Below are 22,377 nucleotides of genomic sequence, written 5' to 3' on the forward strand. Positions count from 1 at the left end.
ATTTTTTCCCCTTGAGTAAATGACATTTCTGATGTAGCTGATATTAAAATAGAGCTGATTTAAATGTAGAAAAATAATGTTTCTGTATAATGCAAGAAGAAAAGGAGGAATTTAATTTTGGCTAGTATTTGGATTTGAATGATCAGTAGTGGCAGCCTGGTGGATTATAGAAATTTGAGGTGAGGTGTTGGAGCCAGCTAGCCGGGCTAGGGAGAACCTTCTTTTCCTATTTCTCATTATTACTTTGCATGGTTTTCAAATCTTAGGGTCACATAGGAGCATTCCCATTGTACTGATATGGTGGACAGAAAATGCATTTAATATGGGCTTGAGGGCATCTGTCTTACCATCTGTTAGGGGAGTTGTCAGTCTGGTCAATGGACTTGTAGAAATTTCTTTTTATAGTTGATGATGGCTGTGCCATTGTTCTCTGATAAACATCATATTTTTTTCCTGTGCATTTAGCAATCAGAGCCTGTAGGTTGATATGCATCAGGGTTTTATGCAGGATGACTAAATCTGTGAGTAGGTGGTGAGAGGCATTTCTGGATCCCAGTAATCTGTTGGGTCACAGAAATGTCACGGACACATGATGGTGCAGGAAATGGATGTCTGATCATGGTTTGCAGTAGAAACTGACCAGTGGTTTTGGAAAGGCAGGAGGGCTCTGTTCTCCCCGTGGTGATGGTAGGAAGGCAGGATCTCCTTCTTTCGCCATGCTGTCATGGTGACCACATCTCACTTTTCTGACCAACTTTTGTGGGGGCCATTGTTAACTCATCCTGCTCACATCAGTCTCGCTCCATTTAGCATTTTAACCTGTCCTGCAAAATATTGTTCAGCTATGTATACATGGAAGTAACGGTAGTGCTCAGAGCTCCTGTTCTGAGCTGATTGCAGTGGAGAGAAAAGATACACTGGGTATGTATAAAACGGAAAGCCTGCGTGTGTGACTAGAGGAGACATGGCTTGGCATTTTGCTATCTTCTCTCTATTCATTTGCTCAACAAATGTTTATTGAACACCTTTGTGCCTATAACTAATCTAGGGACTTAGATAAAGCAGTGAACCCGGGAGTCCATTGAAAAAACAGTGTTTCCTAAGTTCACAATTAACTACGGTGAGAATTAAGTGCTCAAAGGATATTAAAATAGGAACAAAAAGACAGAAATGCCAGGATGTCTGCTTATCCCATGGTTTTCCACGTTGGTTACCAAATTGCCTAACTGGAATGTGATTTGAGCGGACCCATACTTGCTAGGGAAAGACAAGGAAGTAGCCATTTCACTCCGTTTAAATGGCTCAGAGTGACTCCATGCAGCGGAACCTTTTTTCTTCCTGCCTCTCATGGGGTTTCCTCAAAAAAGACTGCAGTGTGGGGCTGGGACGAGAAAGAGAGCTCGAATGCTGGCTTAACGAGTTGAAATACACCCGTTGGAAGCTGTCACCTTCAGAGCAAGGTTTCGGAAAAGTGAGAGCGTTGGGAGCTTCCAAAGAAAGCCCGGAATCAATGAAAATGACATTCTGGTGGTGGTAGCCGCTGGCTAGGAAAGCCTTATATTATGTTTTAGCATAATTAGGCAGGTAAGTAATGAAGGACTGGGATTTATTAACCAGAAACAAGAGTAACTTTGCCAAGTAGCAAGAGGATTTTGGTCCCCGTACGTCCGTTGCTCACACACTTTCCTTAGGGCTCTTTATGCACCAGGCCTCCTCTGCCCAGGGAGAAGGAGCCAGGAGGGGCTTGAGCTAGCATTTGGACCCATATTTGAGTCCGCCTCTGTGCTCTGTCTACCTCTTACTGCCTTTCTCTGAATTCTTACTAGGTCAGCACGAGCACCCATTTGGAATATTTATAAATCTGGTTAAGATTGTCTTCCTTGAGGACAGCAACCCAGAAGGGTTAGGTAAGCTTGCCAAAGACATGCAGTCATAGAGCAAAACTCTGCATTTCTCTTTTGGTCTTTATTCAGCACACTTTGCAGAGTTAGGGAACAGTCCACAGGCCCATCCTCATTTTCAACAGCAATTGTAAGCTTAGGGGTCACCAAGACCGTACTCATATTTGGTAAGTTGCTAGAAGGACCCATGGCACTCACTGAGCATTTCTATATCCATAATTTCGTTTTATTACAGTCAAAGGGTACAGATGAAAATCAGCCAAGGGAAGGATACATGAGACAGAGTCCAGGAAAGTTCCAAACACAGAGCCTCCAGCTGTCCTCTCTTGGTGGAGTCCTGGACAGTGTTGATTCTCTCAGCTAGGGTGGGCGACGCTGTATACAGAGTCTTGCCAACCAGGGAAGCTCAACTGAGCCTTGATGCCCAGAGTTTTTACTGGGAGTAGGTCATATAGACGTGGTTGACTGCCCATGTGGCTGACTTCAGTTGCCAGTCCCTCGGTATATTGAGCTGATATCACATGACCCAAAGCCCCCCAACTAAATCACACTGTTAGACTCTCTAGCGTGGCCCAGGGCCCCCCGGGTAAACAAAGATACTTTAATCAGGCAAGACATTCCAAGGGCTTAGGGCTTGCCTCCAGGAACTGAGGACAAAGACTAAACCTCTTTTGGGGCAAGGTGAAATTCTTTACTGCACACTCTTAGAAGCAGGATGACCATGAGGAGAGGGATGATGATGACAATAACAGTGACATAAGGAAAGAAGAGGTAGATACCATTATAAGGGAGAGCCACACAGGTCTGGCTTTGGATGCTTCCCCCCCCCCCCGTAATTAATGATGGTTATTTTTTAAAAACACATGATAGAGGAGGTACAGGCTTTAAAGGGCAGTGGACCTTTAAGTGACTGGCATTTTTGAATGATTGTGATTTTATGGCCTTTTCTTCTTTCATTAAATTCAGAATGAATGATCATGTTTTAAAAGCTGATCAACCCTAATTACAAACAGTTCCACATTCTCTTCTTGGGTTTTGACTTAATCCGGACAGAAGAAAATGCGATTTAAAGGCAATTTGACACATGACTTTTGGATTTCTAGATCTTTAGCGAAGGGAGTCATAATCAAAAACAAATCTCACAGCTTGTAAATTCAGTAAGATCTCATTTCAACAAGATTTAGGTATTTGTAGCAAATAATATTCTCCCTCATCAATAATGGGGCCCTTGATAAAATTACTTCAGTTTTTCTTAGTGATTATAAAGTTAGAGATTATAATTTTGCTGGATTTACTCCACTGATCATTTATTGTGGTGGGATTGTTTATGTGGGTTTTATTTTACATTGTCCGAATAGCAAGTGCATGGGTTCTGAGAAGCCAATTATTAGCAAGTGAAGGAAGAATTGAATGCTGGTGAGGTTGAGTATGGGGAGGGCAGGTGAACTGTTCTGCTGCATACAAATAAAGGTTAGAATCTGGGTACAAAATAATTAGTCTAAGAGCAGTGGTCTGAGTCTCTAAAATAGATTAATGGGACTGCTTTCACCAGCACAGCAAGTTAATCTCTAAAGGCAAATAGTCAAGAAAATAAATGGACAAAACAGTGTGAAGTGGCTTTAAGTTAAAGGAAGGAAAGAAGAAAACAACCAGGGTGCAGTTAAGAAGACCTTCCGGATTTTCTTTTGGCAGCAGGGATTATGATGACGGCAGGCACAAACCCTTACCCGTAACAGATTCATAACCTCTTTTCAGATAATGAAAAATAGGATCTGTTCTGGCGTGCACTGTAAGCAAACGAACCTCTCTAAAGATAAACAACACTCCCCCTACCCTCCAAAAAAGAGGGGGAAAATTAAATATTCGTTGGTGAGTGATATTGGTGTTTGTGGTGCTGAGATGCCTAGGATGGCAGGGAGCAAATCCTGGCTGGGGGGCACAGGGCCGGAGACACCCCAGAGCTGTTTGTCAGTGCTGACTCACTGCCTGCCTGCTCGGCCTTCCGTGTGACCTGGATAGGCAAGCTGAAAAAAATTTACAGTGTGATTTTTAAATGCTTAGCTGGTTCTTCGGGAGAGCACATTTTGCCATTTGGAACGGTTCTCAGGTGTTGCCATCACTTTTTAAAAGAGGCAAGTACTACCCTTCCATCACCCTTGCCTATCTAAACTTCAGCGGATTTGGAAATTCTTCTTTCCCTCCCCCTGATCACGCTTTGCCTGATCCCCACGTCTTCGGAGGCATGTCAGGCTTTTGGGAAGTGTCAGGTAGCTCTGTAAAAGTTGTGTCATTTGACTTGGTTTTGCTGTCATTGGGCAGTGAGACTCAGCACCTGGAGCAGATGGCCCCTGTGAATATGCCTTTTAAGGGGAGTGACTGGTACATTGATTGCGGTGACAAAGAGGGGACAGTACATGGGGGAGTCACTGAGCCACGTGGATCCCAGCCTTCAGAATCTTCACCTGCTGTCTCTCTCGTCACTTCACCCTGGACTCTGCATCAGGGGTGGATGATATTTTTGGGAAAAGCAGGTTGAGCATTCAGAGTTCCGCTGGACGCCCTTTATGGGAGCTCGCATGATCTACACAATTATTGTGATTGGCGACACCATGCATTGAGCAACAGTTTTAAGCATATCCTTCAAAAAGTCCTTTTGTGGGGAACTACTTCTAATTAAAGGGCTACCACATAATATCCATTTGTCTTTTTAAATGACTCTAAATGCTTGAAAGAATGATATAAGTGTGGTTTAATTATGCACAAAGCAGTGATTTGCAAGATACTGTGGTTTCTCCTTTTCCTGCTTTCTGGTGGAGCCATCTTTGTTAAAACATCACAGTACATCAATGAATGTAACAGATGAATCACTTTGAGTGACAAGGGAAAGGTCCCAGACGCCTGGCCATGGTGATAATTACAGAATGGGTGTCCATCTGCCGCCTCTAGCCCCAGCCGGGGCAGGGGGGAAGGGGGTGGAAGCTGAAAGCCACAGGGCCCAGGAGGGTTGGGGGGATGAGAGCTCAGAGCAGAACGTGCCGCTGGGACGCCATGCCCGATAACAGTGCCACACGGCAGAAACTCCAGAGCGAGGAAGGACCTTCTGTTTTCACGGCTGCTGCCAGATCCCTTCAGAAACATGGTTTGGCTTTTCTCTTTCTTAGAAGTCTCATAAATCAGGTGGCTGCTTGTTATATAGAGTCAGGTTTATGAGGTCACTGGAACTGTTTCTTTTCTTTCTGTTGTTTCTTTGAGCTCTCTGTACATGTGTGCTTGTGTGTGTGTGTGTGTGTGTGTGTGTGAACCCATGTGTGCACACAGGCATCCTAGGCTCCACTCTTCCCCAAATGCTTCTCATCTTGCCTAACTCCCCCAGGTTGGCTAGTTTTCCAGTGCTTAAAGGAGAACCTTTAGAACATTTCTCCATAGTAGCTGGGGCCAATAGATACTTTGTACAATCCCCCCAACACACACACACACACACACACAGAATTAGTGCACATTCTAGTGTCTCCTCTCTCTGCTCCTTCATTTAACTGCCACAGTTGTGTGATTTAATTAGTCCATGCATGTATTCCTTTACTTTGTAAAGCTTTGCCGAGCACCTCTTGTATATTACACACCATGCTGGGAAAAGAGGAATGGGGCTCTTGCAACTAAGTCGGAGTGGCAGATACGCACGTGGATTATCTTACATGCTTTATAGCTATAGAAGTAATGTTTTGCAGATTTTCTTCAGCTTGCTAATATTGCCCAATATTAGATTTCTGAGATTTGCTCCTGCTGATATAGGAGGCTCTAGTTCATTCATTTTCATTGCTGTATTGCATTACGATGCATTAACGTACATATCCATTCTTCTGCTGACACTCATTTAGGCTGTGTCCACTTTTTTATTATTATGAATAATGATGTGGTAAAAACTCCTGATCTGCTGACTCATGTACAAAGTCTCTCCAAGGAATATACCAAGAAATGAAATTGCTCTTCAATGTTGGCACGAGTTTGCATGCCCACCAGCAGGATTTGAGAATTCTCTTTTAACCTCATCGCTCTCATACATGGTTTTTCCAAACGGTAAAATTTTTGCCAATCTGATGAGATCTCATTGTTTTAACATACCTTTTCCTGACTACTTACCAGTAAGATTGAACACATTTTTTTCCTCCATGTGCTTATTGGTTGTTCATGTTTCCTTCTTTGGGGATTTCCATTTCAAATCCTTTGTCTACTCTCAACTTGTTTGTGTCTTTCTTATTGATTTTTAAGAGTTGTTTATATATTGTGGATGACAATCCTTCCACCTTTATGTAGGTTGCAAATATATTTCACAAACCGTGGAGCTTATTTTGCATGTGTTGTCTTTTGTGTACAGAAGTTTTACATTTTTATTGAAATCAGTTTTATCCGTGACATCCTTTATGGCTTATGCTTTTAAAAGATGTGTGCCTAAGAAAGATTGCACTACTCCAGTGTCTTAAAGACAGTCTCCTTGGGGCGCCTGGGTGGCTCAGTTGGTTGAGTGTCTGACTCTTGATTTCGGCTCAGGTTCATGATCTCAGGGTCGGGCTCTATGCTGGACATGGAGCCTGCTTAAGAGTCTCTCCCTCTCCTTCAGCCCCTCCTCCCACAGCTTGAACTCTCTCTTTAAAAAAAAAAAGACAATCTTCTTATATATTGTTCTACAACTTTTCACTTTTATTTTTTATGCTCAGATGTTTAAACCATCTTGAACTTATTTTTGTGTGTGGTGTGAAATAAAGATCTAATTTTGCATTTGCTGTATTGTTCCAGTACCATTTATTATGCAATCAGTCCGTCCTTAGCCCCACTGATAAGTAATCATCTTGTGTTGTATATCCAATTTTCCTAATATGCATAACTGGCTGTTTGTCTATCACTGCACACTGTCACAGGGATTTGACTTATTTTATTTTAAATATTTATTTATTTGAGAGAGAGAGAGAGAGAGAAAGAGTATGAGCAGGGGTGAAGGGTGGAGGGACAGAGGGAGAAGCTGGCTCCCCACTGAGCAGGGAGCCTGATGCAGGGCTCCATCCCAGGACCCTGGGATCACGACCTGAGCTGATGCTTAACCAACTGAGCCACCCAGGTGCCCCTTGCCAGGGCTTTGTAATCAGTTCTTGGCCAGGGCCAGGTGAACCCACAATTTTCTTATTCAAAGTATCTTCCCTGTTCTTCAGTATTTATATTTTGATTGGAACTGCATTAAACTTATAGATTAACTTGGAGGTAAATGAGATCTGTATGATGGTTTGTTCAGGACACAGTAATAAAAACTGTGAATTCCTCAGGGTGAGAGACAGGTTTGAAGAAGGGATAGGTAACAGTGAGTTTGGTTTTGGTCATTTTGAGACTGATGTGCCCATGGAACATCCCTGTGGAGACCTCTGGGAGCCACAGGAATTGCAGGCCTGGATCTCAAGGGGGAAGACAGAGAGGAGGCCTGAGAGTATGAGGAAAATGGCTGACTGAGAGACAGTGCCTTGAGGAGGCTGGAAACCAAGCTTTGGAGAATGCCCACATTCCATCAGCAGGTCAGGGGGCAGAGGTAAGTGGCCAACAAAGGGAAGTGAGGGGAGAAAGTCAGAAACTTACAAAGAGAATGTAGAGGAGAGTGGGCAAGCTCTGAAAAGAAAGAAAGGAAGGAAGGAAGGAAGGAAGAAAGAGAAAGAAAAGGAAGAAGGAAGGAAGGAAAGAAGGAAGGAAGGAAGGGGAGGGAAGGAGAAGGAAGGAAAAGAAAAGAAAAGAAAAGAAAAAAATAGTATCTTATCACTATACACATCCACTAGAATGGCTAAAACTAAAAAGACTGACACCAGCAAGTGTTAGCGAGGATGTGGACCAGCTAGAACTCTCATATCCTGCTGGCAGGAATGCAAAATGGTACAACCACTTTAGAAAACTGTTTGGGGGTTTCATACAAAATTAAACATACATTATACAACTCTGCCCCATGGCTCTGCTAGATATTTACCCAAAGGAAAAAAAATATGACCACAGAAATACTTGCATATGTATCTTAATAGTAGCTTTAGTCACCATGGTTAAACACTTGAAACAACCTAAATGTTCATTGGCAGGTGAATGGATAAACATGTTGTGATACATCCTTACAATGGAATACTAGTCAGCAATATAAAAGACCAAACAACTGATACAACAATATTGGTGAATCTCAGAAACATTAAGTGGAGTGAAATAAGCCAGGCAAAAAGAGTACATGATGAATAATTCCAGTTACATAAAATGCAACCTGTAGTGACAGAAAACTGGCCCCGGACAGAGGGAGGATGAGCTATAAAGGGAGATGAGAATTTTGAGGAGCAATGGAAATGATCTGACCTTTAAATAGAAGTGGTTTTGTGATACTGTAATTTATAAGAAATAGATATATTTGGTCATTCAGATGACCAAAATATATTTTTCTGATGCATTTACTCCTCATTCACAGTTCCTGACTCACAGCTCCCCAAGCCCTCAGTATTTCCTGAGCCATAAGAGCAACGGGAACATCTTTTGTTATGATACCTGGGCTCTTGTCCTCAGTTCCTGAAAAGCTTCAGAGCCATAAAGGTGAAATGGGTGACTTGTTATTTGTAACAAGCCCCTTTCTACCACAACCGGGTTTATGTTAATGACGTGATTTTTGCAAAGCACCCAAGGATGGAGGCTGGTGGCCAGGGGAGCCAACCATAACTATAAGGCTCAAACTTTCAGTTTCACCCCCTGATTTCCAGAGATGGAAGAGGGGCTTGAGCTCAAACCAATGGCCAGTGAGTTCATCAATCATGCCTAGTAATGAAGCCTCTGTGAAAACTTTAAAAGGATGGTTTGGAGAGCGTCCATGTTTGGGAGCCAGAATGCATCCATGTACTACTGTGCTGGGCTCCAAGCTCCATGAGAACAGAAGTTCTTTTGCTCAGGACCTTACCCTATGTGTTTCTTTATCTGGCCATTGATTCCTATCCTTTGTAATGTATTGGTAATCTAGTGAGTAAATGGGTTTTCCTGAGTTCTGTGAGCAGTTCTAGCAAATTAATCAAATCCAAGGCAGGGGTCGTGGGAACCTCCGAGTTCTAGCCAGTCTGTCCGAAGCACAGGTAACAACCTAGACTTGGGATTGGTGTCTGAGGTGGAGGGCTGTCTAGTGGGACTGAAACCTTTGCCTGTGGACTCTGATGCTCTCACCAGGTAGATAGTGTTGGAAGTGAGTTGAATTCTTGGACACTCTGCTGGTGTCAGAATTGCTTGTGGATGTGGGGAAGCCTTCACACACACACGCACGCACGCGCGCGCGGGTGCGCGCGCGCATACCCACCCCCACCCCCCCCAACACACACACTGGAATTGGGTCCAGGAACTCTCTCACGTTTATTGTTCATAAATTATTCCTCAATAAAGTTGATAACTGAAAGCAAGCAAGTAAGCAGGAAAGAAAAAAAAGGAAGGAAGGAAGGGAGGAAGGAAGAGGGGGAGAGAGAAAGTTGTCCTCAGCAGTGTCAGATGGTGAGAGCTTGGCAGAGGCAGGGGCTGTGGGGGCCCTGAGGAGTCAGAGCTGACTGGGCAGAATCCGGGTCTCAATGGGCAGAAAGGCAACACTTCCCTATCCTCTTCCTTTTCTCCTTCTCTCTTTCTCTCCTTTTTGCTCCACCCTCTTCCTCTTTCTTCTTTTCTAATTTATAAGGTAGCTAGAGTAGAAGGCAGCAACTTAGGGCTTCTGAGGTATTTATGCATTGAGAAGAGGCTTGAGCAGAATGGAGGGAAGGTTCGTGCTCTGGAGAAAGATTCCCAGAGCTTACCTGTAAAACACAGTCCTTTACATGTCTGGTCAGCCCTTCCCCATATGTAAACATTAAAGGATTGCTGTGTTTATCATACATATTTCAAGTCATTTTAGTTTGGTTTGGAATTAGACCAAAATTACCCATCTTGGGTGCTTAATAAAAAAGATGTCCTCCCCGGATATCGTGCTACAAAGAGAGGGAATTGTACCATCTGTTCCCAGGCAATGAGTCCAGGTTTCTTATGGCTTTATAGAAATGTAGGCTTTGAATCTTGGTCAGACCATCAGTAGCTGTGTGACAAACTTCTCTGGGCCTACGTTACAAGACAGTTACAATGATTAAATGAGACAGTACATGAAAATGCCCAGAGTGCTTGTCACATAGAGGGTGCCCAATAAGTATGAGTTGTGTCTGAATCCCAGACAGGAATTCAGCGCCCGTGAGAGCATGGTACTATGCCAAACAAAATAGGAAGGTACACACTGTGGGAAAGAGTCATCCCCAGGTGAGTTAATGGATGAAAAGGTGAATGCAGAGCATTCTCCAATACAAAAATAGTACCCAGGACTGAGGTCAGGGGTAGGGGCCCAGGGTCATTTAGAAAGGTGTTTATTAATTTTTCTAAAAGGTTTTATTTATTTATTTGAGAGAGAGAGAGAGAGCACGAGCAGGGAGAGGGACAGGCAGAGGGAGAAGCAGGCTCCCCACTGAGCAGGGAGCCCGACACGGGGCTCGATCCCAAGACCCAGGGATCATGACCTGAGCCGAAGGCAGACGCTTAACCGACTGAGCCACCCAGGTGCCCTGCAAGATGTTTATTAAGAAGCAAGTTTTTCTGTTGTTTTAAGGGAGAATAGTTAGGTGGAGGGAAGGGTAAGGATTTTGCCTGCCGTGTGATAGAGGCCCTGGTCAAAGACTCAGAGGGTCAGAGGAGAAGGAGGAGCTAAAGGAGGTGGGACGTGGCATGTTTACTGCTGCACGTGTGTGAGCATGTGTGTCTGAGTGTGTGTGAATGTGCCTCTCCGAGTGTGCATGCGTGCGCGCGTGTGTGTGTGCAACAGGGAGCTGGGTGGTTGGGAAATGCCACTGAAGGCATGTTTTCAAGTCCATTTTGAACACTTCATGACGTGAAGAGCGAATGCTCCTTTACGGCCTTTTTGGAGAGGGGGTCGAGCGGTGGCGATGGCTCAGCAGGGGCGGAAGCGGCCGTGGCCTTGACCTCAGGGAGGACAGTCAAAGGCAGGAATCTTGGAGGAAGGTGCTGTGGGAACCGAGACCCCAGCCCGGGCAGGATGAGAGAGGCTAGTGTGGCTTTTCTCAGCAATGACAGCCTTGTTGCCTGAAGCTGGGGACCCAACAGCCACAGAGGGAGAAACACGCGCGTGACTGGGGTCACCGACGGCTTCTTCCAGGAAACGCTGGTGTTGCTCACAGCCTGACGTCAGCCCCTGAGCTGGGCACCTCTGTATTGCTGGATGCCACTTCTCATCTGCCTCAGTTGTCCAACCGTTTCTACAGGGCTGTGTGTGCTGGTGTGTGTGTTGGGGGGGGGATGGGGGTGGGAGGAGATGGCCACATTTCCCTTAGTGCTCTTGATTAGAATTTGCCCGGACTGGAACGATTCTTATCAGCATCGTCTCGACGATGAGGAGGAAGACGGCAGTAAGCACTGAACACGGCGCTCCCTGGGGTACAAGCACCTTCCCAAGCCCCTCACCGCTATTCATTCATTAAATTGTTAAATACACCAACCGTGAGGGCTCTCAGGTTATGGTGAGGAAAACTAAGGCATAGAGAAAATAATTAGCCCTTAAGCGGTGCACAAGGATTCGAACCCAGTCCCCTGGTTCCCGAGTCCATCTCTTAGCCATGTGGCCACACTGCTTCCTGCTCTATGTGCAGAGGGCGACTCCCTTCACATAGGAATGAACCCGTCTGAGATCTTTCTAGGCATTTGTTTCAAAGGGCCCGCTTATGTTTGTAACCCGAGGTCTTTATCTTCTGTCTCTGTGCCTCTTGCGTCACCGTACAGTTCACGGTCCTGGGGACACAGGGCCCCCATCTTGTTAGAGGCCACTGTGTGAGGTGGTCTGTCCAGCTGCAGTTTGGAGCCCTGCCCGGCTGAGCACAGCCTGGCCCTCGGCAGCCCGAAGCGGGGCTCTCTCCGAGTCGCAGACCTGGGATCTCGGGAGCATGTGGAAGAGCATTGGACAAGAGCCGCTGAGGTGGCCCAACAAAATAGATGGTGGGTCAGGGCAATGTCTGTTTGCCGTTTTAAAATTCAGGCAGTTCGTTGAAATACTATTTCAAATGTTAGGGAACCAGCTAATAAAAGAGGGTAGAGAGATGTTCAGCTAATAAAAGGGGTACCTTTAAGGATTGAGGGGGAGGGAGAGGAAGCTGGGCCGTCACCCCAGAGCAGTGGTGCTGGATTCTAGATTCCTTGTATTGACACAGAGCTTCTTATCTTTCAAAGTGTCTTGGAATTATGACCTTCTTTTAGCCTGTCATCCACGGGGAGAGGCAGAGTGGGAGAGGCAGGGACAGTCCCAGGCCGGGGCTGGGCAGGGCCGGTGCGCACCGTCCAACTGCCTATGGGGCACTCATGTACACACTTAGCACTGTGGCTCGTGTCTTACGTTGACAGAGCCTATTTCTCTGTCTTCCTTCCCTGCTGGCCTGGGCCTCTTAGGCAGGGCCTCTCCCTTCCTCTGCATCCCAGCAAGTAGGGTAGAGTCTGGTGGGGGCCTGGTACCTAGTTATTGAGCTCAACTCGCTTCAAGAGACCTGGATTCAAATACTCGCTTTGTGACCTTGGACAATGACTTATAATGAACTAGAACACCCATTTTTCTCATCTGTAAAATGGAGATGATAAAACTACATTAGATTAAATATGGTAATATGTATGAGTAGGCTACACAGAGAAGGCCTTCAGTAAATGTTAATTCCCTTTGTTTTCTTTAGATTGAGCATGACCAGAGCCAGCTCCCAATACAGAACCCACATCCACCAGGGAGTTTGCATCCATCCTCACCCATCCTTTTAGCTGAGGACTAAAAGGTCAAAAGAGTCATGAATGCCCTTTTTTGAGTATCACAAAAGTTCATGTCCTTTGTGGTTAGGGAATCATTTTCTTGTGGAAATACTTACATCTGGGGAACCACTTTGTTCATCCCTTCTTTTGGCGTGTTCTGTATGTGTACAAGTCACATGGCAGGAGGCCGTATAAATGCAGTGGTAAAAGGTCTGCTTGAAGTTAGCCTGTTTCTTTATAAATGCACACAGAACATTTATCAAGATAGACATATTCTGGGCCACAAAGCAAATCTCAAATTTTAAAAGATTCAAGTCATACAAAGTACGTTCTTTGAATAATGGAATTAAGTTAGAAATCAGTAACAGAAAGATGTCTAGAAAATCCCCAAATATTTGGAAACTAAATGACACATTCCTAAATAACTCCTGGGCCAAAGAAGGAATCAAATGTGAAATTAGGAACTATTTTGAAATGAATGAAGTGAAAACCCATTATATCAAAATTTGTGAGATGCAGCTAAAGCAGTGCTTAGAGGTGAATATATATAACATGAAATATCTATATTGGGAAATAGGTTTCAAATAAATGGCTTTAGAATTCACCTTAGGAACTAGGAAAAGAAGAACAAATTAAAATCAGAGTAAGATGTGGGTATTTACCACAAAGATACAAATGTAGGGATCCAAAGGGGTACGTGCACCCCGATGTTTATAGCAGCAATGTCCACACTAGCCAAACTGTGGAAAGAGCCAAGATGTCTGTCAACAGATGAATGGATAAAGAAGAGGTGGTATATATACACAATGGAATATTATGCAGCCATCAAAAGGAATGAGATCTTGCCATTTGCGACGACATGAATGGAACTGAAGGGTGTTACGCTGAGCGAAATGAGTCAATCAGAGAAAGACATGTGTCATATGACCTTACTGATATGAGGAATTCTTAACCTCAGGAAACAAACTGAGGGTTGCTGGAGTGGTGGGGGTGTGGGAGGGATGGGGTGGCTGGGTGATAGACACTGGGGAGGGTATGTGTTATGGCGAGTGCTGTGAATTGTGCAAGACTGTTGAATCACAGATCTGTACCTCTGAAACAAATAATGCAATATATGTTAAGAAAAAAAAAAAGAAGAAGATAGCAGGAGGGGAAGAATGAAGGGGGGGAAATCGGAGGGGGAGACCAACCATGAGAGACGATGGACTCTGAAAAACAAACTGAGGGTTCTAGAGGGGGGGGGGGGGGGGGGATGGGTTAGCCTGGTGATGGGAATTAAAGAGGGCACGTTCTGCGTGGAGCACTGGGGGTTATGCACAAACAATGAATCATGGAACACTACATCCAAAACTAATGATGTAATATATGGTGATTAACATAACAATAAAAAATTTTAAAAAATGATAGATGAGGTAATTAGTGCAGTAAGAATGGAAAGAAAGGGAATAGGAGGAAGGAGGTAGGGTGGTCAAAGATAAGTTATTTCATTGCATTTATAAAATTAGAAAGTTTAACTTCAGTTTTCTAAAACTTAAGATATATTGCTCTCTATTTTAAAGCAAAAACCTTTAATCATTATAAATGATATGGGCAGTAAATCTTCAAGGAGATTCTGATACAAGGTTATAAAATAAACTAATGAACCCTAAAAAAAAAATCAGAGTAAGATGAAGAAAGGAAATAATGAAGATGGAAGCAGAAATCAGTGAAATATAAAACAGAAAATCAATAAAGAAAATCAGTGAAACAAAAGCTCATTCTCTGAAAAGAACAATACAATTGATAAACAATACAATTGATAAACTTCCAGTCCAAGTGGAAATAAAGACAGGAGACAAATTACCAATGTCAGGAATGAGAGAGGTGACATCACTACAGTTTCTACAGATGTTATGAACCTCATGCCAGTAAATTCAACAACATCTATGAAATAGACAAGTGCCTTGAAAGACACAACTTGCCAATACAAACAAAGCAAAACAAAAAAACTCCAGACCCAGATGGCTTCACAGGGGATTTTTTACCAGAAATTTAAGGAAGAAATTATACCAACTCTGTACAAACTCTTCCAGAAACTTGAAAAGGAGGGAATACTTCCCAACTCATTCTGTGAGGCCAGCACTACTCTGATACTAAAACCAGACGAAGACATCATAAAATAAGGAATGTAGACAACTATTCCACATGAACATAGCTGCAAAATTTCTAAAGAAAATTTTGTCAAATTGAATGTAACAGTACACACACACACACACACGGAAGGATCAAAATATCAAAAATCAATCAGTGTAAGTCACTGAGGAGGAAAAAGCCCTTTCTATAATTATGTCAGTTGATGCAGAAAAAGCATTTGGCAAAATCCAATCTCTCTATTCCTGATTAAAAAGTCTCGCCAACTAGGAATAGAAGGGAAATTTCTAAACTCTAGAAAGAACATCTGCAAAAGGTAAATGTCTACAAAAAGCTGATAGAACTAACAAGTCAGTTCAACAAGCTTGCAGGGTATGAGGTAAATATATGAAAGTCTATGGCTGGCAACAATTGGAAATTGGAATAAAAATATGCCGCTTACCATAAGAGCAACAATATTAAACACTTAGGAATAAATCTGACAAAAGATGTGCAATATCTTACACTGAGATCTATAAAATGTTGCTGAGAACATTCATTGTTTTTTCCACAAATTGATTTACAGATTGCAGTCTCAACCAAAACCCCAGCAGGTTTTGTTGTTGTTGTTGTTGTTTTGTAGAAATTTACAAGTAGATTCTAAAACTCTTAAGGAGACTTAAAGGACCTAGAATAGCCAAAACAATATATTTTTTTTAAAAGATCAACAAAGGTGGCACACTAACATTACCTGATTTTAGGACTTGTAAACCTATACTTAGAAGACAGTCTGGTATTGCCAGAAAACCAAACAAATAGATCAGGAATTCAGCCATTCCAATCTTAGGTGTTTACCCAAAAGAAATGGAAGCATGTTCCATACAAAGAGTTTTATATGGATATTTTAAGCAGCTTTGTTTATAATAGCCCCATACTGAAAACAACCCAAATTTCCATCAACAGGTGAATGGATAAACAAACTGTGGTACTGCGATATAACAAAATGCTACTCAGCAATAAAAAAAAGAAATGAGCTATTAATAAATCCAACAATGTGGCTGAATCTCAAAATAGTTATGTTGAATGAAAGAAACTAAAAAAGTAGAAGACTTCTTAACAGCACACTCTCTTGGGTTTTCCCCCCTTCTCATTGGTTTCTCCATTTCAGTTTCCTTTGCTGGCCCCAGTGCTTCTCCCAGACCTTGCTTGCTAGGGGGCCTCTGGCCTTGGTCTTCAGCCTTCTTTTCCTCTCTGTTTACACTTTGCTCCAAGCTTATCTCATCGAGCCTTGTGATTCAAAGCGTTGCCACCTGCACAGTCCAATAGAATTTTCTGAAATGAGGGAAATATTCTATGGCCCCATGTCTACTGGGGTGGCCACTAGCCACGTGTGGCTACTGACTATTTGAAATGTGACTAGTATGAGTAAGGAGTTGAATTTTAAATTGTATTTATTTTAATTAATTTACATTTAAATAGTCACACTATATCATTTATATTATAGAATATAGAAATATATATTACATATATGTGGTTGGGGGCTACTGCACCTCTTAGCCTTGGTCTAGATCACTGTATTTACAAACTATGGGTGGTAACCCATGAGCTGACCTTGACCTTTAGTTTTTTTCAAAGTAAAATATCAAGGGATACCGTATATAGTAAGAGTTATATTTTTTTTCAAGAAACTTTTGTTTCTGTCTTTTCTCTCTGTGGACTAGGTTGCTGTAACTATGTATAGATCGCACGTAGTTTTTTAGGAGTTTTGTTTTTTAGTGGAAAGCCGCTGATTTAGGCACTAGAGATGCCTAGGTTTATGACCTCAGCCATGAGCTAAGGCGCCAAGTCATGTTCAGTTGTCTACCCGAGATCTCCCCGGTTTGTAAACCTGTTTTGTCTCCCCCTCTGGTTTTTCCTCATCTCAGCATAATGGGACCTGAATCCCCCTTTTCCCTGTCCCCTCTTCCCGTTTTCCTGGAGGCCTCCATTCAGTCTAGCAACACAGTCTAGTGGCTCTGCCCCTGAAACAGATCCCACTTAATTTCCATTTTGATTTCCCTCACCTTTAAGGCCGGGCATCCCTTGCCCGGATCCCTGCCACAGCCCCAAACTGGCCGCTCTTTCATTCTTGTCTTTATACAACCCATTCTCCACATGGCAGTCAAAGGGGGCTTTGGAAAAGCCAAAATCAGATGATGTTGCTTCCCTCCTTGAAACCCTCTGGGGGCTTTCCATTGCCTTAAGAATACTCTCTCCGCGGCCACATTTCTGTGGCCAGCAAGGCCCTGGAAGCTGACCCTGGCACCCCCAGCATGGCTCCCGCCCCACTCGTATTGGCCTTTCTGTGCCAGGGACACCCACTTCCTTGCTCGTTTCTCTGCAGGGCCTTTGCACATGTGCTGTGACCCAGACCCCCAGACTTTCTCCGAGCTGGCCTCTCTTTGTTAATACAGGTCTCACATCAGATGTCTTTTTCTCAAAGGGGCAGCCTTTCTCTGACTCAGCTGGTGTCCGCAACCCAAGGCTGAGTGATCTGTTTTGGAATAAATGAGCTATATTGTTATTTACATAGAGAATTTTTGAGTAATAGGAAAAAGAGCCATCAAAGTATTTTTGATTAGAGATTCTTGAATCTTCTTTGAGAATCATCTGTAATCATTAAAATCCTTCTGTGCAAGTTTCTATATGGGGAATAAGTATTGGTCTTGCTATTTTTTTTAAGTTAGCGGAGTACCTCATTATGCAAATTTAATGAACACTTTAAAATATGTGTAATGCAGTATATTAACTTATAGACACAAATTAGTTAATGTAAAATTTCAGGAGTTTCATTGATGTTAATTTATTATAAATACAAGTTATTTATTGAACTTTTTAGTCACTGAGATTAATGCACATCATGATTGATTTTTTGAGATAATTTGAATTTAAATTACCAAACTACTTTTGTCTTGAAGAAGAAAGGTCTGTAGTTTAGAGTATATTATTCCTTATGATGTTTAATCTTTATTTTTATAATGATCTTTATGAAAAATATAGAAATAGTGCAGAAGGATTACTAGTTATTAACTAAGTGATAGGATTTATGATTCTGACCTTTGCTTAAAAAAAAAAAAGGAGATCTACACTCAAATACTGGAACTTTCTACAGGAGTCAGTAGGTTCAGTAATAGGTTCCAAAACAATGAAACTGAAACTATATGTTTCACATTATATTGTCAAAACCGCATAGCAAGAGGTATAGAAATAGGAAATGCATTTAACTTTACAAAATGAAAACTGAGTATAAGTGTGAGAATTTGGCATTTTATTTTATCCTAGAAAATTCTTTAAATTAGATAAAATAGTGTTCAGAAAGTTAAAACAGGGCCTCATTTTATTTCATATATGTGTTCCATTCTGCCCAAGGTCAGAAATGGTGGTGATGAAAATGTTTTTGTCCTCTGACGCCTTTCTGGATATGCTCTCCAAAGAGAATAATCAAAATTGCAGATTTATGCACAGAGATGTTAATTGGGGCATCGTTTCTAATTCTGAAAAGTCCGGAACCAACCACATACCCAATAAGGGAGGAGTTAAGCAGATTGTAGAATATCTGTATAATAAAGGATCGTATAACCATTGAAGTTAATTTTTAGGAAGGCTATTTAGGGTTGTGGGAAAAAGCTTCTGACATAATGCTAAGTTAAAGAAAAGGACATATTTATTCAGCGTGATCTTAATTAGGTAAAAAACCATTTTCATAGTAGAAAATACGTTAGTGGTTCCTTCTGAGGGGTCATTGTTGCTGGCATTTTCTAAGTTGTCTAGAAAAAGCGTATATTACTTTGTAATAGCAAAAACATTACAGAGAAATTTGGGTGGCTAACAAAATACTAAATGTTTCAGCTTATTGTGTTTTAGAGCTGGAGAGTAGTTGTGGGGGTCACTTGGCTCGTGACCAAGGGCTGTGACGGGCAGGGAAGATTGAGAGTGGTTTCTCAGAAGGCCAAATGGAGAGGAAGATGTCTCAGTGTTTTTGCTCTCGGTAAATTCCTGACATACCCACTGATGCCACTTGCTGATGAGAGTCTGGCTGTCTACTTTGTGACAAATATAAAAGAGGAAGACAAAGTAATTATTATCTAATAAATGTGACTGTTTAGGTAGCCAGTATTTTAAAACAGAAGGCAACAACGAAAGATTCCTAACTGGTATAACGTGGGGACTATTCTAGATTGTTCTTTAGTCTTTGGTGTTCATCTGTGACTAGGATGTGAAATCATTTTAGTGGATCTCCCTCTGCGTTACCCTTTAAATGAAATTAGAATAGAAAATAGAGGGTGTATTCTATATATTAAGTGTTCATTCTTTAGATTTTTATTTCAGGTATGTGTTTGAATGTACTGAATGGTAAATGTAAAATGTGGCTGGCTTTTTTAGAAAACTGATTTGCCGTCAATAAAGTCAAAAGACCCTTTTGAGGTCTAGATCAGTGGTTCTCAGAATGATCCTGGAGCCAGCAGCAGGTGTCACCTGGGACCTGGTCAGCGGGGCACATTCTCAGGCCCCGCCGCAGAACTTCTGAATCAGAAATTCTTGGGCCCAGCAGTCTGTGGTTTCCTAAGTCCCCCTGGTGATTCTGATGAGGACTTACATTTGAGAACCACTGGTCAAGCCTTGCTGTTCCAGGCATGGTCCAGAGACTAACACGGGCATCACCTCGTGGCCAGTTAGAAATGCAGAATTTCTGGCCCCAACCTGGGCCCTACTGAATCAGAATCCCCAAGCTCCCTGGGTGACGTGTATGCTCATATAAAAGGTTTACTGAGGGTTGAGAAGGCTGATCTAAAGCACATGTGCCTTCAGAGGCCATATAGTTAATGTCACTGAGTGAAGGCAGCCTATGTTTCTCCCCCAAAGAGAGCAGCAGTGAGAAGGATTGATTGTGATGTGGGGTTTAAGCACCCTTCATTTGTTTAAAAATGTCCTCTGTTGAAGCCACTGGGGTTGACACCTCCAACCAAACTCATCAACTCAAGATAACTGTAATTGACCTTACTAACTTCAAGCAGATTTTAATCTCCAACTTTAGTAGAGTGAGCCTGTCATATTAACTTCTTCTGATCTCTTCTAGGAATTTATCCAGGAGCTGCTCTCTCGGATAAGAGGCATGAGGAAACTGAGCCCTCCGCAGAAGAAGACTGTATAATTCTGGCACAGGATGGAACTCTCCCAGAGACGAAGAAGGGTCCTGGGATTTGGGCTTCATGAAGACATTTATTAAAGCATACTTGCCCTTATGAGAAACTTTTTTTTGGGGGGGGTTGTCTATTAGACATTTATTCAAGAGTGTTCCTTTTTTGTTTTGGGAGTTTTTGTTAGTGTAATATTTTAAGAGCAAGAACATCACGACTCTGGTTTCAGCCCAACCAGGGGTTATCAAACCAGGCAGACATGCAGGAATGGGCTGATCCGGGCAGCATTTTCTTTGAGAAATTGCAGGTTTAGGACCTAACTATACAGGGATGATGGTTTTCTTACAACTAGTTTGGTAATACTTTTTCTTAAGTTGTACGATTGTCTCAGATGTCGAATTTCTCGTACATATATATATCTACACACAACCAAGTTAAAATGTAGATGTGAGTTTTATTTCACATTGATGGAATAAACTTGTGGTTGTCCTTTAATTGGAGGTCACAGCACATGGGTTTTCAAGAGGTCACTAGATATTCTTCATGTCATGTGACTGCTGCTGACCTTCAGCGTTCACTTTATGCACCAAAGTGAAAGAATTTAGTGTATCCGTTATTTTAATGAGCTACGCCACAAAAAGTTGAGTTGGTCAAGGGCTTAATTCATGGACTTTATATTATTTCATTAATTGGGATGCTTTGCCAGGTCATGTATTTTTTGCCTCGTTCGTGGTATTTTAAAGTTTTATGAACCCTTCATTTGAAGAACTGTTTAGATTTCTAGAGAAATGCCCATGCCAAGTGGTGTTTTGCAATGGAAAAAGGAAGCACTGTGTAGCAATTAACTCTCTGCTTTCAACCAAATACTGTGTATTCTTCTCTCTCCATGAAAGCAGGTCAGAAGGAAGTTAGCAAATCACGTATCTTCCTCCTTAGATGTAGATCTGGTCACTTCCGTGCCTGGGCAGCATTAGACCAGAGCGGGTGAACTGAGGGTTGAAGACTGTAGAGGTGAGAAAGGCTCACCTGCTTTCAAGAAAGTTGATACAGGAGCACTGGCCGCTTTGGAACGGTGGTGGAGATTGCATTTCTGGCTCCTCTCTATGGCATGTGCTGAGGATTCTGGCTCTTGGCCCCAATTACGCACCCTGGTGTCCTTGCTTGGAGCTAGGCGTGGGGCGCCTGCCCCGCGCCTCCCGGTGATATATCAGCTCCTTGGAGAACGATCAAAATTCAGACGGCTGTGGGCTGGGTGAAAGGTCAGAGTAGAAACTCTTCCTTTCCCCAAGGAGGCCTCCACCGCCTCCCCACAGAAACCCCACCTACTGTAAGGCGTCTCTAGGCGGCCCTGTCAGAGGACAGGAGTCAGACATTTTATATCAAGGGTGCTCTGAACATATTTTATTTTTTAAAAGAACTATGTTTGTGAATTTTATGTATACTGGCAAGCTTTTGAAAATGTATTTAATTTTGTAATGTTTACCAATGATTTATTTACAAGCTATACTCAAATAAATGGAGCTGCTTACAACTCTGCTCACACCTTTGCACTGCAAGACATGTTCAAAGGACAACTTTACTTTGTGAGATGTTCCACAGACAGGGGTACCAATCTCTTATATCTAGCTTTTCATTTCCCAGGTATTTTCAGGCGTTTGATCCTGGTTCTGTCCTGATGAGAGCAGAGTTGCTGGGACACATCCCTGGGTTGGGAAGGAAACCGAGAATGAGCTCTGTGTATTTGGTCCTGCCTGGCCATGTGCTCTTGGGCCTCTCTCTGGCCATGTGCTTTGCATTTAGTTAAAACTCCCTTTTACCCATCTGATAGAAATTCTCAAGAAAATTTCAAATTAATCAGATATTCCAATTATGCGAGAATGCCATGCACCCTATAAACACATAAAAAATACTGAATTTGTAGGATTTCCATTAGGCCTGACCAGCTCAGGTTATGGGCTGATGAAGCAAGAGGCCCTTTGATCCGGCCACATAACACACCCTCTTCCTTCCCTCACCAAGGGCCTGGCATCACCTGACTCCCCTGAGTGGGATCTCCTCCTTGATTCCCCATCTCTACCCTCAACACACCCTCAATCACCAGGCTCTGTTTCCTCTGCTAATACATCTCATATCTCTCCCTTGTTAAATCTTGCCTTGATTTCTGCAGCCATCTTGGGACTGGCTTCCCCATGTCCGGTCTTACCTACTACCTCTGATCTGTTCTCCACCCAGTAGCTGGAATGATCTCTCTGAAAGACAGCTGAGATCACTCCATCCCCTACTCAAAACCCAAACTCCTTACAAGGAATTAGGCCCTGCTTTTCCCGCCTCATCTTTTGGCCTTCCCC

The 22,377-nt window shown here is 42.7% G+C and overlaps 1 protein-coding gene across 1 annotated transcript in view; it reads left to right on the top strand.

The window, feature by feature from the left end:
* The window catches only part of PPP1R14C (protein phosphatase 1 regulatory inhibitor subunit 14C), an 82,657-nt gene extending 62,105 nt beyond the window's left edge, over positions 1-20,552 (top strand). The window contains exon 4 of the mRNA XM_025861493.2: positions 19,969-20,552. Coding sequence (XP_025717278.1) covers positions 19,969-20,043 — 75 coding nt within the window. The 3' untranslated portion in view covers positions 20,044-20,552. The remainder of the gene's footprint in view (positions 1-19,968) is intronic.
* Positions 20,553-22,377: the final 1,825 nt, after the last annotated feature.

This window comes from Callorhinus ursinus, unplaced genomic scaffold (assembly GCF_003265705.2).
Source record: "Callorhinus ursinus isolate GAN/ISIS: 27379988/994484 unplaced genomic scaffold, GSC_fseal_2.0 scaffold6, whole genome shotgun sequence".
Taxonomy (NCBI): Eukaryota; Metazoa; Chordata; class Mammalia; order Carnivora; family Otariidae; genus Callorhinus; species Callorhinus ursinus.